The sequence below is a fragment of the Calypte anna genome, chromosome 2 (genome assembly GCF_003957555.1).
Source record: "Calypte anna isolate BGI_N300 chromosome 2, bCalAnn1_v1.p, whole genome shotgun sequence".
Taxonomy (NCBI): domain Eukaryota; kingdom Metazoa; phylum Chordata; class Aves; order Apodiformes; family Trochilidae; genus Calypte; species Calypte anna.
The window spans coordinates 91,015,429-91,032,127 of record NC_044245.1 but is presented as its reverse complement, the minus strand read 5'-3'; the positions used below and the strand labels follow the sequence as shown (position 1 = coordinate 91,032,127).

The 16,699-nt window shown below is 42.6% G+C and overlaps 1 protein-coding gene across 1 annotated transcript in view; it reads left to right on the top strand.

Annotated features, from left to right (window-relative positions):
• The window catches only part of SCGN (secretagogin, EF-hand calcium binding protein), a 31,788-nt gene extending 15,444 nt beyond the window's left edge, over positions 1-16,344 (top strand). The window contains exons 3-11 of the mRNA XM_030445675.1: positions 420-512; positions 810-899; positions 1,608-1,664; positions 3,004-3,081; positions 12,387-12,442; positions 13,881-13,926; positions 14,031-14,090; positions 14,716-14,784; positions 16,123-16,344. Coding sequence (XP_030301535.1) covers positions 420-512; positions 810-899; positions 1,608-1,664; positions 3,004-3,081; positions 12,387-12,442; positions 13,881-13,926; positions 14,031-14,090; positions 14,716-14,784; positions 16,123-16,251 — 678 coding nt within the window. The 3' untranslated portion in view covers positions 16,252-16,344. The remainder of the gene's footprint in view (positions 1-419; positions 513-809; positions 900-1,607; positions 1,665-3,003; positions 3,082-12,386; positions 12,443-13,880; positions 13,927-14,030; positions 14,091-14,715; positions 14,785-16,122) is intronic.
• The last annotated feature ends 355 nt before the right edge of the window (positions 16,345-16,699 follow it).

Genomic DNA, 16,699 nt, shown 5'->3' with positions numbered 1-16,699 from the left:
GGCTTGGTTCCAGGTCTCGAACCAGTTGACAGGCAATAATAAGAAACAATTTCAGCTCCACTGACATCTTTCAAGGCTGATGATTAAATGAACTGCAGGGATGTAGTTCAAGGATAAGGACATCTTCCTGAAGAGAACAAGATGAAAATGAGCAGCATGGAAAGTGATGCAAAGGCAGACCCCAGTGATGTTGTGGGAACAGTGGCTAAAGCAGCAAGTGTCAGTGATGTATTTTGGGCTTTCCAAACACTGGTCTTTCAACTGAAAGCTTAGTTGCTACGCATAGCAAAAATTCATGTAAGGTGGTGTGTTTCTGGGATTTTAAAAGCATTAACCCTTGTTTGTAAGGATGCAATCATCCTGGTAAGTGTCTGTGAGTGAGGAGAGATTTCATGGGTGTGTGATTTTTCTAATGGCAGAACACCATAACAGAAGAAAAAGTTCAGCAGATGAAGGAACAATTCATGGCTGCCTACGATGTCACCACTGATGGACGCCTGGAAATCCAAAAGGTATTTCTCCCCAGCTCCAGCCCAGTATTTATTACACAGAAATAGAAAGAATTAGGACCTAGAGCAGACTTGGGAGATATGGGAGATAGAGTCTGGGTGGAGAGGAGGTGAGTCATGGAGTATAACACAAGCCAGATCTCTTGGTTTGGGGTTTATTTCCAAGGCAATAATATGCCCAGCTTATACTTCACAGTGGGTCAGCAGCCACACAGGTTTTTTTGTTATCTTTACTTTCATGTTTTGGATTTGTTCTCAGGTTTGTTATGAGTTTTTTGTGTTTTCTTTTTTTCTTTCCAGCTTGCAAATATGATCTTGCCAGATGATGAGAACTTTCTGCTACTTTTCCGACGGGAAACTCCCTTGGACAACAGTGTGGAATTCATGCGGGTCTGTAGCTCAACATTGTTTCTTCCCCTAGCACACCAAAAGTTTCCTCAAAAGGTACACTTTCACCTTCTGTGGAACACAGCATGGGAATTTTGTGGTTACTGTGGAAGAAAAACATGCTTTGACCTGTTCAGGTAGAGAAGGTTATACCATTTTATCCTGGCTCTTATCCTTGCAGGCTGTGGGATGGAAATCTCCATAAGCTGGGCCAATGGAAGAACACAAACCCATGAAGTTTCATTAACGGTGCCCTATCCCCCTCCACTCTCTACATCTAAGTATCCCGGCACAGAATTTTAATTTTTCCAAGACTGCTTGCAGTTAATTTTATTTCACATCCAAACTGGGGAAGTTTACAGATCGATGATCCCTTGTGTTCAGCCTTGACTTTTACTCAGGGCAATGAGAGAAGCTGCATGTACAAATTAAGGAAGAAATGCAGAGCTGTTACTTAGTCTTTTCTTCCTTTTACAGGCAGCATGTCTGCATTAAATTTGTGATAGCAGCACATCACATGTACAGCATCCAAATGCAAGTAAAAGCTATTGAGTTCAAAGTTTATTTTGTTTTATCTACATTTAATTAGATATAAAATAATGCAACAGCTTGCTCAGTATGGAAGGCCTCGTTTGAATCTTTGCAATCTATCACCCAAGCAGGTGATTAGGTGCAATATTTATGTTGTCACATCAATCTATGTCCCTGCAGATCTGGCGCAGTTACGATGCTGATAGCAGTGGATTTATTTCAGCTGGTGAGCTCAAAGTAAGTTATTCTAACTTAAGTCTGTCTGGGCTTGATCTACAACTCACTGATATCAATGTGAGACTTTCCATCGGCTTTACCAATTTGATGGGTTTTTTTGTGTGGCTGATGAACAGCATTTCCAGGTTGTTTGTGGCAAGTCTAAGGACTTGGGACCTTCCATCTTTTTGGCACAGCTGCATGGTCCCTGCCAGGAGGGATAAGAATTCTAAAAAATTCTATCTAGAGTCATTAAGGTTGGAGCTGACACTTAAGATCAAATCCAACCATTAACATAACGCTGCTAAGTCACCTCTAAACCATATTCCTAAGCACCACATCTACAAGTCTTCTAAATACCTCCAAGGGATGGTACCCTCCACCACTTCACTGGGCAGCCTGTTCCAGTGACTGACAACCCTTTTGGTGAATATTTTTTTCCTAATATCCAATCTAAACTTCCCCAGTCTACTAACCCCAGTTCCCTCATCTGCTTCTTGTAAGCTTTGTGCTCTAGATCTTTCACCAGCTTCGTTGCTCATCCCTTGACTCACTTAAACACCTCTGTGTTCTTCTTGTAGTGAGGAGCCCAAAGCTGAACACAGTACTCGAGGTGAAACTTCAGCAGTGCCCCCCAGTACAGGGGCACAATCATTTCCCTAGCCCTGCTGGCCACACTCTTTCTCATACATGCCAGGATGCTGTTTGTTTTCTTGGCCACCTGGACACACTGCTGGCTCATGTCCAGACAGCTGTTGACCAATATCCCAAGTACTTTGCTACTGAGCAGTTTTCCAGCCACTCTTCCCCAGGATTTATGGGCTTCATCCTGCTCCCCATTCCATCTCAGGGGACTGGACAACCAAAGAACAACTGATCTTACTACTAAAGACAAAGAAAGCATTAAGTCCCTCAGCCTTTTTCCTCATCATTTCTCAGTATAACTCACCCCCACATACAACATTCTCCCTAGTCCTACTTTTGTTGCTACTGTATTTATAAAAACATTTTTTATCAGCTTTTTCAGCAGTAGCCAGATTAATTTCTAATTGGGCTTTGGCCCATCTCATTTTTGCTCAACATGGTGTCATGACATCTTTGTAGTCCTCCTGAGTGTCTTTCAGCACTTATATTAACTTTTGTTTATTTTGTGAGTTAATTATGGCTTATTCCAGTATGCCTGCTCTGGGGAAATTTGGTTATTTTTAGATTTCTTTGGAAAAATATGTTTCAGATAAGAACATGTGAATTTTATGTGAAACCAAAGACACTAGTGCTAATCAGGAATGTGAAATTAGGTGCATGTGATCCTACTGAATTTGGATCAATTTTTTTTACTGCTGTTTACTGAATTTAACAGGATTTTCTGCGAGATCTCTTTTTGCAGCACAACAAGACAATTGCTGAAGCAAAGCTAGAAGAATATACTGATACCATGGTAAGAATAGATAGTGTTAACATTGTTTAGATTTTAGTATTGCCTAAAAGTTTCCTTCAGGGTCACTCTCTGTAGAGCCATAAATGCCCTCTTAAAAGGTAGAGTATCTTCTCCTAAATAAGCCCTGTGGAAAGTTAGCACAGTTGTGCTGCTTCTTTGCACTGCACTGGACATCAGCTGTGAAAAGAATTTCACATATTTTTGCTTTGAATTGAAACGTTCATGATAAGAAAATAGTTTGACTTTACACCAAAGCAAACCAAGTCTTAAATCCATTTTAAAAACCGTAGCTCAGGTGCCTCCTTCCAGGCATGTTCACCTTAAGCCAAATCTCCAGCTCTTTCCTTCCCTCCCTCCTAGCAAACTATTTTGCTCCCAAGACACAGATGTATCCAGCTTTCCACACTGCAAAGCCCAGCAAGCCTTGCTGGCTCCCTGCTGCTTCCCTGAAAGGCTGGGAGGTTGCAAGCTTCAAGTCTTTCCCTGTCTGATCACAATATAGTTTTTATCCTTCAATCAGCAGCATAATATTCAGTGTCAGTTAAGCATCAGTCACCTGGATTTCAAAGCAACTTATTATATCTAACCATCTGAAAAAAAAAAAAAAAAAAGGAAAAGGAATGAAAAAGCTCATTTCTGATGTCATTCTCAAGGGTATCATTTCAGCCACCTACCATTGCAATTTTCTATATGATAGTCAGACAGGACTGCATTGATTCCTGGAACAAAATCTGTGTTTGTACCTAAGTAACAGCTTGGTATGCAAGCAAACCAAGGAGCTGCCCACGTACTTTTCAATCCTGTATTCATGGTGCATCTGCACCTAGAAATGTGACCCTTCACAGCAGGGGGTGAAAAACTGTACTATTACAGACGATTGTAGATTTTTTTTCCATATTTATAGGACAGTGAAGGGAGAGGTATGCAAGCTAGAGAAATTATTTTCCAACTGGCAGAGCTTGAAAGCAATAAAACTCTATAAACTAGAACTAAAAGTGAAACCATCTTGGTAGTGCTTGCAGGTAGCAAATAGCTTTTATGCTACTTTTATGCTGCTCCATTAAGGTTTCTCCCTGGTGCATAATCTCTGGGTGCTGAGGAATAGGTGATATGAAGCTTGTAGATTGGGCAGTTCATTTCCCCCAACTTCTTTTGCCTTCCAGTAATTTCCCAAGAAAGATCTGTGATTTCTGCTGTCCCAGTGCCATTAGATATCAAGAAGCCAGGGACTTAGAGCCAGCAGGTCTGGTTTCAGTTTCTCTGCTTTTTAAATAGATTGGCTGTGTGTCTTTGGAGAGGCAGTTTAGTCTCTATTTTACAGTATAAGAATTGATCTGGATAAGGGATCCTTTGCATATTGGGCAAATCTATGATCTGAAATGCAATCTGTCTTGTGAGGACAAAAGTTTGCAAAGCCACAATGCCAAAAGAATCAGGGATGTGAATGGTTGTTAGAAAATGACAATACAGCAGCATTATTTTTCCCCCATGATTTTTTTTTCTATAAACTGAATATCAAGGATGTTTACAAACACACCTGATGCCAACAGCTAAGGCAGAGTGTGAAATTGTAATATGCATAATCTTACCCTGTGATATCCTACAGTTAAATAGAGGATATGATTTCTGTACATCATGGCAAAGTATCCACAGGGACAACACCTCTGTAGTAGCAGACACACTGCCCAAAGTGATTGCATGAAACTTACCTGAAGTGGGAGGGCGAAATTAGAAGGAGGAAAAAAAGATTCAGCTTTCAGATTACACAGAGAGAAGTGACTAGAGGAGCTAAGAGCAAAAATACGATGTCAAGGCCGAGGGAAGTGAAAGCTCTTTGCTTTCTCTGCTTTCCACAGGGAGTATGGAGCTGATGAAGTTCAGAGTCCTGATGGGACCCTGCCACCATCACCACTGACTGGGAAAACAGGGAGACAGTGGCCCTTACATTTCATTGCTGAGGCTTTCACAACTTTCTGTTGTATCATTAGCAACCAGCAGCACCAAATCCTTTACTGCAGAGTGGAAATGTTTATATTTTTCCCTTATCACTTTGTTCCTACTCTCCATTTAGAGCAGAAGGTCTTCAGGACAAGGACCTGTTTCTGCTGCAACCAGCTACAGAGTCTCTTGGGGTGGCCTATCCATCCTATTTGCAGCTTTCAAGAGGCATTGTAGTAACATTCACCTGAAATAAGCTGTTTCCCAGGGAGGTGTAAAGTCATCTATCTCCACAGGACTTTACAGATCTTTGCCCTCTTTTTTATACATCCACAGCCTGCTGCATACATCTTAAGCAGCTACTGATACACTGAGAGGATTCTAGACCCTTCCTGTTGATGGAGATAAAGAGAAATAGATATAAACAATAATTTTAAAAAAGCTAGCCCAGCCATGAGGAGAAGAATAAATAAATAAGCAATTCATGATTCTGTACTGAGTATCTGCACCTTTAGATTGTGAGAGGTATGAGCAGGTATCATGCCAACCAGGCATGCTAAATACTTGCTGCCATGAATAATCTTACACCACATTAAAAAAAGCTGGGAAGATGCAGAAGGTATTTCTTTTGGGAAAGATTGCCTGTCTCCAGAAAGAAACATCACTTTATCAGGTTGCTTAGAAGCCATTTCTTAAGAGGCTATTCTGTTTCCTTGTGACCTCGACATGCACTCTTCAGAGACCACTGATATAGATCAGAGATTTGATGAGCAAGCGATGAAACCTTGGAAATAAAACATGTTGGCATCCCAGAGTCCCCATGAGCCTGCTAAATCAAATCTCAAAGAGCATTAGAGCCCCTGAGGAAAGACAGAAAAGAAGAACACTTGAATTCTCAAGACTCTTCATGAGGGAATTAAAGTAGCTAGGCTGTGCTGTGGAAGCTCCTTTTCAGGCACAGTTCTTGTTATGTTTCATGCCCACGTGTACGTCTGCATTAAGTGTGTATTACTATTTATTTACATGCACCCACTTGCATGAGAAGGTACATGTGCAGTTCTGAACCCTTGAAAACATTCTGGGGGTTTGTAATCTTCCCTGGAGTGGTTGGCAGGAAGCAGATTCTTGGAGGCAGAGGAAAAGACCTGTATGGCTCTAATCCTCTCCAGGCCATGAGAAGATGCTCCAAGGGTCCTTCAGTGTGTGAAGGAGGACGGTCCAGGAGACAGGGTAGACATGGCTGAAAATGGAGATTTTTAGGAGCGTGGTGTGAATATTCTGCCTTCCTGAAGTAACACAAGCTGGAGAAAGGAAAGCTTGCCCCTTAACTGCTCCATGATGAGAAGGAGGCTGTGGAGGACAAGAGCAGTACTAACAACCTTCCCCAGTCCTTTCCCACCTTCCCTCAGCCCCTGGAGACAAACTGCTACAAGGCTTCTGGGTCCTGGTGAAGTTTCAGCCCATGAACATCCAGCCCACATGTGTAGTTAACATTTTGTTGTGAGTGGCAGCTTCCATACCTATGCATGCACATAGCTGTACCTGAGCAAAATATTGTAAATGGATATGAGCCAGATTTAAGACATAGCTTCTGATGAAATTAAGCATTTGTCTTCTTTTTCTTCTGCAAGAACAAAATTCTCAATCCTCTTCATCTGGGCATATGTTATTATGTTGTTCATAGAAACAGTGATAATTCATAGCTTCCTGACTAGGAGTATGCTACTTACAGTTTGTAATCCCAAATGTATGCAAGTCATGTGCAGGAAAAGTTCATTACTGAGGCAAACTTCAGCAAATTAAGTTATAAATACTGCTGAAGCTGTCATACATGCAACGCTGACATTCATATTTCGCACTGCCTGATGTTGATAAGGTCAGATTGAGCATAAAAGCATCCTTTAATTATTGCATTTTAGAAAAAAAGTACAGGATAAACTCCCCCTAAGCTAGCACACTATCTTTGCCTACCAGAAATTCTAGAGAGGTGTTAATGTAAGTGCAGTGACTTATAATTCAATAAGTATTAGTCATGAACTACAGCATTTGAAGGTCAATAGATGGAGGTGGCTGAGGATGAAATCTTAGCCCATAGAAGTCAATACAGATCTTTCCAGCTATAATGATGCCAGAATTTTGCTGTACTTTCCTGCAAAGGTTTCCCTGGGGAACTGAGCTACATGCCCTGAGCACACAAGCCTGCAGCTGAGAGCTCCTCTTCTCAGTGCAAAAGCTGACTTTTCCCTGAAGATGGTCTGTGCCTGTGCCTATGCATTATGGGCAACCATAATGGGGGTACAGTGGGGGGATTTCTGATGCTTTCATAGCTACTGCCTGTCCTCTCTGCAAGGACAATATTTGAGGTTCAGGGTGGTCATTTCTTTGTCTGTGGAAGCCTGTCTGTGCTCAGTGCCAATGCCAGTATACTTGTGCAGGGAAATGAAAGTCAGAGCACTGAAAATCCAGGTGCATATATAAAAAAATTTCAGAAACATTGGCAGAAGTATTTAACTGCCTGACCTCCAAATATCCTGAGTACGAAGGCTATGGCAGTTCATTGGCTGCCTTCATCATTGAAAAAGGTGGACAGCATGAAGTTCTAGCTCTAGGAACAGGAGAATGTAATTACAGTCAGTATTTTATTACTGGGCAAGCTAGCTTATCTGTGTTAATGAAGTCTCTTATGAACACAAAAGAAATGGTGTAATAATAGAAAGACAAATCTCTGTTGTATTGACAGAAGCCTAAGCAGAGTTTGTTATGTTTGTTAACACACTGACCAAACTTCCCAACACCCTGGAAATATGATAGGACTGGAGTTCAGGCTCCACTATAGGCTGGTTGACTAAAGGATATTCCTCCTGCTGGTAGTTGTGGTCCCTGCTGGCATCCCTTCCAGGTAGCTGTGTAAGGATGCTGTGACACCCAAGACACTGCATTTCTAGCGATGCACTGACACTGCAGCCATCACATCGTCAAACCGCAGACACTGCTATGGGAGCTCCACCACTCCCAGAGAGCTTCCTCCCGACTTTGGGTGGGTGCGACTCCTCTTTTTGTCTTGCTGCATGTGATGAAGAGAGGGCTCCCACAGCTGATGAACACAATGGAGGGAAATCTGCCTTCCGTGTCCCTTCTGGACTTGATCCCAGCAGTGCTGTCACCTCCAGTTTTGCAGAATACTTTCTATGGCATAAGCCAGGAGAAGCAGAAGATCCCGTTTAAGCTCAAACTTCATTTTGGAAGCTCAAAGCAAACAGAACTCAGGAGCCTGTAGGCTTCTGAAAACCTCAGCAGGTAAAACCTTGGCCATTTAGGAGCCAGAATACTCTTAAAAATCCTGCACTAAACAACTTGTTTAGATTACAAAAGCAATCTGGTCAGGCAGAGCACTGAGCCTTTGTCCAGAGGGTGACTTGCTGGCCACAGGGCTCTCCTGTTGCTCTGCAGAAGCCTTTGTGTCCCTGTCCTTCCCCAGAGCAACCACCCATAGACAGTCCTGCAGCTTGGGTATGCCCCTGTCTTTAGACACCCTCAACAACTTTGGTTCTCCCTGGGCAATTTTAGTTATGGCTGTAAGGTATAGTTACCCCTAATGTATATATTTGTGAGAGCAGGAAGTCAGCCAAGAGCCAACTCTTCTTGCGTCCCACCTGAGGGATAAAATATTTTATTAAACACACAATATTTTATTAAGCCAGAGGTTTGAAAACAGTCTTTAGTGACTCCACTGATTATAGACCTACTTATTTTGGTTGCTTACTTCTCTCCTTATCTCCGTCATGGCAAATAATTCAGATTTATAATCTTATATTTCTCTTTAAAGCACATGTGTGTTTGTGATATCCTGGTGTTTCCAGTGGCTTTCTTTATAACACCAGGATGGGGAAATAGAAAATTTTTGTTTTGCTGTATTCAAAGCCAACGGCACTTTTGATTTTGCATTTTAAAAAGTGAAATATAACAACTTTTCTGCAAACCCAGCTCTTACTTATGCTCTGTTTGCCTCAGAGTGGATGGACTGCATTCAGACAAATAGAATTAAGACTTCCCTGGCACTCTGCCATTAAAATGTCAGTGAGTTAATTATGCAAACACTTTAAAACATGGCTTGGCTTGACAGTAAAATAAATGCATCATTTTATAAAGCATGCTGCTGGATGCAGCAAAGCTTTTATTACACTGAGTGGTATTTAAACAAGCCAGATCTTATCCTTAACTGTGCTGAGAGGTTTCATATCATCCTGGCAGCATAAATATACCTTTAAAGAGCATAAACTGAAACACCATTAAGTTTAAAGTATCAAGATGGTGTGTAAAAGCAAAAGTTTAAATTGAAACGATCTCATAATAATTTCAAGTATCTGCTTTTCCCATGATATAGGCGTGGAGTGAGTACCCTCTGGCATTCTTTGTGTACTTCTGTACACAGCCAATCAGATCAATGCTTGAGGTTTGAAGCTTTAATTAATAAACATTTCCCCAGGCTTTTCCCAAGTACTGCAGCCCAAGATTGCCAAGTAGTGAGTATACGTGAGCTCCAGTTGTCCAGATAATAGGATTAGGTCTATCTTATTAGCTGTGGTACCTGAACTAATTCAGTAAACATTATTCCATTTTCCCTCCATGCTTTTCATCTTTCATGTGGCAGTCACTAGACAAAAATTAGCACAGCCTAGCTTTCTGAGCTTTTAGTTTCCCTCTGTTGACTTGTATGGACAATCAAAACATTGCATGAGTTTGAAAATTTTATTTAGGATAATCATTGTAGAAAAAGGCAAACATATTGAAAGCACATAGACTCTCTCTTGCTATTGCAAAAGCAGAGCTAAACAAAGGAGGTCAGAGAGGGGAGCTGGTTAGCTATAAGAAGACATAGCCAGCCACTGGAAGTTTAATGTTAAACTCAAAGATAGGGTGCAAACAAAGAAAATTTGCTGAGGATACTGGTTTTCATCAAGCCTTTCACTTAGGACTGTATTTATCTCTACAGTTAAAAGTGGTTTAATGGGGTATGGGTACTGCTGTAATATTGTAAAGGGTTCAGAAATGGACACCAGCTCAGAAAACTGAAAATTAAGCAGAAAGATTTTTCACACCTAAACCATCACCTGTAATCTAGCCTGTTTCATTAATCTCTGTTTCATTTACAAGGCTCTTCAGCATCTCATGGCTATTTTTGACCATTGAAACCATGAAAACATACTGCACCCACAAAGAAGCATGTAGGACACCCAAAGTCCCAACACAAGAATAGCTCTGTTAGAGTGCTTGTTTATTTATTGTGTGGAAAAGCAGATGAGACTTGAGATGTTTCACTGAAAAAGAAACTAGTGGCTTGTCTCAGACAGGTCTATGTGAAATGAAACTTGGGCTTATGTCTGCCTCTTGGATTGGTAACCACCAGGTCTGTCCTGGTGCCAGAAACTGCCATCACAGTCAGCCTTTATAGGCATTTATCAGCGAGCTTGTACAGACATGAGGACCCTGTGGTCACAGAGCTCAATTTCTCCCAAAAGCTTGATGTGTTTTCTTTTCTGAGTCACCAGATGGAAAACCTAATCTGAGGCTCTGTTTGAATGTGTAGTCTGGGATGAAACGCTGGTTCTTAGTCTCAGGAGTAAATTCTGAGATGTGCAGAGAATGATAAGAAATAAAAAGCATTTTCAGGAATCCAGAAGTGTGTAGGAGAATCTGGTCGAAGTTCAAAGAGTACTAAATGTAGTAAGTTCTAGTGAAGTTTGGTAAGAACATTTTATCTTTGCATGAAGAGAAGACATGGCCATGCTTTCAGGCAGAGCTGCCCTGATCTGAACAGCAGTACTGGAAAGCCTCATGCCATGCTTGGCAGAGGCCATTGAAAAGGAAAGTGGCTTTCCTTGTGACACTTAGCATCCATGTGGCTCTCAGGATATGACTTCTCCAAAGATCTCAATATGAGCCTTCAAGCATTCATAGGAATGTTATGCTGTCTTTCCGTGGCAGGAAAAGTGAGCCAATAAAAAGTGCTCCTCAAAAATCCTATCCAAACCTCAGCAGTGTAAATCACACAGAATAATTCATGGAATGAAGTCCTGTTGCAGAATCTTATCTAAAGGCAGTACAATAAAGGTTACCATATGCTCACTGTCCTCAGTGTAAATGCCTGCCCTCCCAGCAAGAGGCAGGATGAGGCAGCTCTAAAGAAACAGGCACAGAATTCATGCCCCAGCTCCCTGAGAAATGGCAGCTCCCCAGGTGATACCTATCCTCATGCACACAGAATCACAGAATCTTAGAATATTTTGGGTTCTGCCCCAGTTTCACTGTTGGGAAGGTTTCAGGATCTTCCCCTAGCTCTCTCTAGAGCTCTTGCAGGGTCAGACTGTGTCTTAAAGGATGGTCCTCTCCCTCTAAGCCTCATGAGATGGAGACTGGTACAGGCATTCTCCAGCAAGTGTGCAATTAATTACACCAAAGATTTGTAGTGACCTGGTTACTGAGAACCATTGAATAATTAAACAAGATTCATGAATGTAAGAGTAAAGCCTATTCCATTACTGAGTATTTGTTAAAGAATAGCAATCCATCTTAGTAAAATATTAATCTTTTTACTCCCTACAACGTGGAATACATTTTTTTTCTGGAGCCATGACTTCTTCTAGCAGTAAACACCTCTCTGTTTTTCCCTGGAACAGAATTTTATTTGTGCCTTGCAGAAAAGCACAGCACCATGATAAATAAATAAATAAGTGAACAAAATCTGGTGGTGACTCAGTGAGAAGATCGTATTAAGGAAAAGATAATATGAAGGAAAGGTTGACTTTTGTATTTGCACAGGTTGATTTCTTGATGCTGGCAGCCTGAATCTTCTTCTCAGTCTTCATGCTTTCCAACATCAGGTTTTAAGCTCACCAAAGCCTGCTGGCTTTAGCAGTGTAAAACCTTAACCTGAGTGTCTGTCAGAAGGTGGCATTTGCACCTCAGCCACTTGGTAGCCACAGCAACAAAGATAAAGATGAAGAAAACCTGGAAGTGTTAGAAGTCCCCTCTCCTTTTTCAGCATTTTTTTTCAGGGGCCAATATTTAGTTTTTAAGGTGTTTGCTGGAGACCTGTCTTTATCCCCATGTAAGGTGGGAAGGAAGTGGTGCTGGTATTTGATTGCTTGGGTTTTTGCTGTCAGAAAGCAGGAGAGTTTTTCTGTGCTCTTGTGCCAGCCTTGCACTTGGTGCTAGAAAAAGATGCCATCCTGCCTGGATTTCATACAAAGCACCCTAGGAATGCAGAGGTGAGGGCAAAGGGCAGAGCAAAATGCATATTGGGTTTTTTGGATGTGTGCCCTCCTCATGCCTTATCTATTTTATCCTTGTCTTCTTGATTTTTTAAGATGAAAATCTTTGACAAAAACAAAGATGGACGGCTGGACCTGAATGACCTAGCAAGGTAAGCTTTCATAATATTGATGGGGTTTTTCAGCTCCTAATAGCAGATTGTTGATCTCCCTGTGGGGATGTGCATTTGAATGCTACCTCCTTTCAAAATTAATCCAACACTCTGATATAGGTATCCCAAGTCTCTAATGCAAGCTCTCTACCACAATAGTCTGAGAAACTAGAGCCCATGACACTGAGCAATGCCAGGACCAATTTGAGAATCACCAGCACTCTCTGGCATAGTCCATGATGCTCTTCAAGAGGTGATGAAGCAGCCAGTGGCACTGTTTCTCCAGAACACTGGCAATCCCCTTCATCAGGGTCACAGATGTGCATTTATTTCATACCAGCATGCACAGCAGAGACTGCAAAGAGGTTTTGCTGCTTGTTTGAGGAATAAAAGTGCCACTACAAAGGAGTTTGCTGATGGTGGAAAGAAAAGATTTGGGGAGAAGGTGAAGACATTTGTGAAAGAAGCTGGGGACTCAGTCACTGGCCTTTGTTTCTTTTCTGTCTTGATAGCTCAGAGGCTTTTATGATTTTCACTACTGCATGCCAATAGAATGTGCCTCTGTCTGCATATGAAATCACTAGATAGGATGTTAAATGTGCAGGTACAGTCTTAAAACATTGGTTCAGGGAATGAGAGGAGACAGACACTGATTTCCCATTTTTTCTTTCTGCTTGGGATCACAATGAATGCCAGCACAAATAATTGAAGTGCATGGGGTGGTTCACTTTGGCCACTGGATATTTTCAGAGAGAAATAGAGGCAGAATGGGGAATAAAGGGCATTGCTGCTGTGTTTTCCTCTTACTGTTCCTTACTGCACCACTACCCAGTGAAACTGAGGCCACCCCCTCTGCTTTGAAAACACTTTCACCCCTCAAGCCCCCCATGTGCTCAGCGTGCTCTGTGTCACAAGCTCTAAAGCCCTTGGAGTCTGGGGAGAGAAAAGCTTTTATCAATGTCATGAGGGGCTTTGGGAAGGAGGAGGGGAAAGGAGAGGAATTTGGTCTGTCTTGGTGCTCAGGCCAGTATTACTTTGCCCTTCACTTTTACAACCACCAATTCTCCCTCTAACAGAGAGAAATAAATTACTCTTCCCTTTAAAGCAACACAATCCAGTTCTGAAGCATCGTTGTCTGGTAGTTCTCACTTCAGAGGCTGACCACCTCTGCTGAGATGGACCACCAGAAGTGCCCTGGGAGAAGAAATAGTGATAAGAAACTCATTGGCAGGGAGCCAAAGGGTGCCCACCATTCCCCATTAGACAGGGGGGGAGGCATGTGTTCCCATAACAGCCTCCCTAAAGAACTCCATGGGCAACTTTCTTTTTTAAAGGCTCATAATCTAAAATCTCTTTGCTTTACAAAGCAGAAAAATTCGTAATAGTTAGTGTGCAGATGATAAAGATGAAAGATCAAAATTTAAATCTTTCCTTTCAGGATTCTGTCACTCCAGGAAAATTTCCTTCTTCAATTTAAAATGGATGTAAGTAGTGCTATTTTTTGATGCATCAGTCCCATCTCTCTAAGATAACCCAAGCACAAAATTCAATCTTTTTTTTTTTATTTTCTCATCCTCTCTGCATGCAGGCTTGCAGCACAGAGGAAAGGAGGAGAGATTTTGAGAAGATCTTTGAACACTATGATGTTGTGAGTCCCAGAAACCTTTCCCTTATGGTCTTTAAATGACGCAGATGTAACATAAATCACAGAGACTTCTTCCTCTATGTGGGTGCTGTGGGGGTCACTCAGGAGATGCAGCTGTACCCCAGCCCATGGGCCAGAAGGACCCATGGTAAGGTGGGGACAGAGGCGAGCAATGCTCAGAGACATTGTGGTAAGGGATCCATTTTGAGTTTCTCCATCTTGATGGCCAGCACTGCCACATCAATCTGTAGGGGACACAAGGGCTGTAGAGGGGCTGGTGGCTTTAGGTCGTTCAATGTCTGACAGTTTGGGACCTGCCCCAGCACCACCTTGAAAAATAAAACCCTTCCAGTACTGAACAGAGAGTTATTTAGGGGTTTTGGACACAGCCGCCTCACCAGCTCCTCACAGCAGTTCAGTGACGCTGCTGACAGACACACAGCTTGCTAAGGGTGCTGACCAGCAAGCCTCACAAAGCAGTGGGAGATGTTGCTACCATCTGATTAGAGGAGACAATTAGGGGAAAAGGAAGAGATCTTAGAGCTGGGTGACTGTGTGAACCTACCAACTATTAAACATTGTATTTTTTGACTTACTGGAGCATTTTTGTGTTTCTTCCATATTTCAGAGTAAAACAGGAGCACTTGAAGGCCCAGAAGTGGATGGGTTTGTCAAAGACATGATGGAACTGGTCAAGGTAGATCTTTCTATCTTTTAATACCCTATATTTCTGAGAAGAAGGTGTTCATTTTGGTAGTTATCTAAACAGAGAGGCTAGGGAGATCACAGAGTCAAATTTTACTTAGATCAATGGCAGAAATGAAAGTCATGGTCACAGCATTTCACTGTAGAACATTTCACCCTGTCCCAGAAATTCTGCCTGACAAATTAGTACAGCTTCACTCAGCAACTGTATTCAAGAAAGGTCTATTCAGCATCACAAACTGTGTTGAGATGGATTCATCATCAGACATTCTTTCTTTTGTTTTCACTGGGGATATGATCCTCATCAGATGACCTCATGGTTTGTTGGCTCATCACAGGGCTTCACTTCAAAATTACTTGAGCTCTACCTCTAATCAAGAGCACCATGCTCAGCGTGCCACCTGTTTCCTACAGACAGCAGAGCCCATCTGGACTGCATTACTCAGAGTTATCAGATGCAGTCCAAGACAGAGCTTTTGACGCAAATGTAGTCTGAGCTTTGGCTCCCTTTGGGCCTGAGCTGTTACGTTTCCACTCAGTGTGACCTGACACAGGAATGCTTTTGCTCCCGTATCCATTTAGCAGAGAGCAGAAACTGCAGCTGCATGCTGAGGGCTGCAAGGGTGTGTTATGGCCAGGATGCATATGAGGAACAGTCTGAAGATGGGCTGGATGGGTTGGATCTGTGTTCTGCCCATGTGTGTCCAAAGCAGTGAAAGCTGCACTTTCCCTCAGGGGCTTCATCTGCATCTCCCTTGGGCACCGCAAACTGAGTGTGTGAATTTGATCTCCTGAGGAAGTGGGAAGAAGGGGAAGCCTCAGAGCATTAAAAGCACACAGAGATAATGTAGCCTAGAAATGACACTTAGCATTCATTTTATCTGCTAAAGGTAGTTTGAAGCTGATGACTAGCCTGTAAAATAGCAGCCTGCCAACAGAAATGCAACATTACTTCTCATGTAGCAGGCTTGACAGGAAACCAGACAAAGGCACAGGACCAATAATGTAATGATTTTTATTGTATACCTTTCTACAGACTTTTGTTGATACAGATCACATACTGATGGCCTTGACTGAGCACAAAAATCATGTTACATTTTCTTTCAGTTGCTCACAGTCCCATACTGTTAACCAAATCCCTTCTGGCTTTTCAGGGTCCCCACCCCCCCCCCATTCCCTGTTCATTTTCCCACTGGGTATGAACTGACATGGAACTGTCCCATTCAGTCACTCCTCTTTGGGTGGGTTGAACTGCCACTGATATTTTACAAGGCTGGGGAAACCCAGAGCTGTTTTCTCTTTCAGAACCATTTTTTTCCTTTGCCCACAGCCCAGCATTAGTGGGGTGGACCTGGACAAGTTCCGCCAGATCCTGCTCAACCACTGCGATGTCAACAAGGATGGGAAAATTCAGAAATCTGAGCTGGCTTTGTGTCTTGGGCTTAAAATAAACCCGTAGCTGGGACAGTGCTTATGGTTGTGTTTCCCTTGTGAGAATTGCCTGCTGCTCCTTGTAGAAGTGTTTCTGTGGTGCCACGTGAGTGGTGGGGAGCAGGGGCACAGAGCTGCCAGGCTGGCAAGGGGCTGCAGGAAGAGGTGGCAGAGTGGGATGCCCAGTGAGGGCCTCCCCGCTCCAACACTCCCTTTGTGGTGTTTGCTTGCCACCACCACCACCGCTGGGTCCCCTTAACAATGTCTCTGCCCACAAGCACAGCAGCAGCTCAGAAAAGGGGTTGCTGTTCTCCTTCTCCCCCCACAAAATGCTGGCCTGCCCCATCCCCTTGGGTGGGGACAAGAATCTCCCGGAAAATGTCCCACCAGTGCTCTCAGCATGCAGCTCCTAGGTGTTCCTGGTGGCCACCTTGTGTGTGAAGTCATTAGTTTGGTGAGCATCGTGCTTTGTTTGT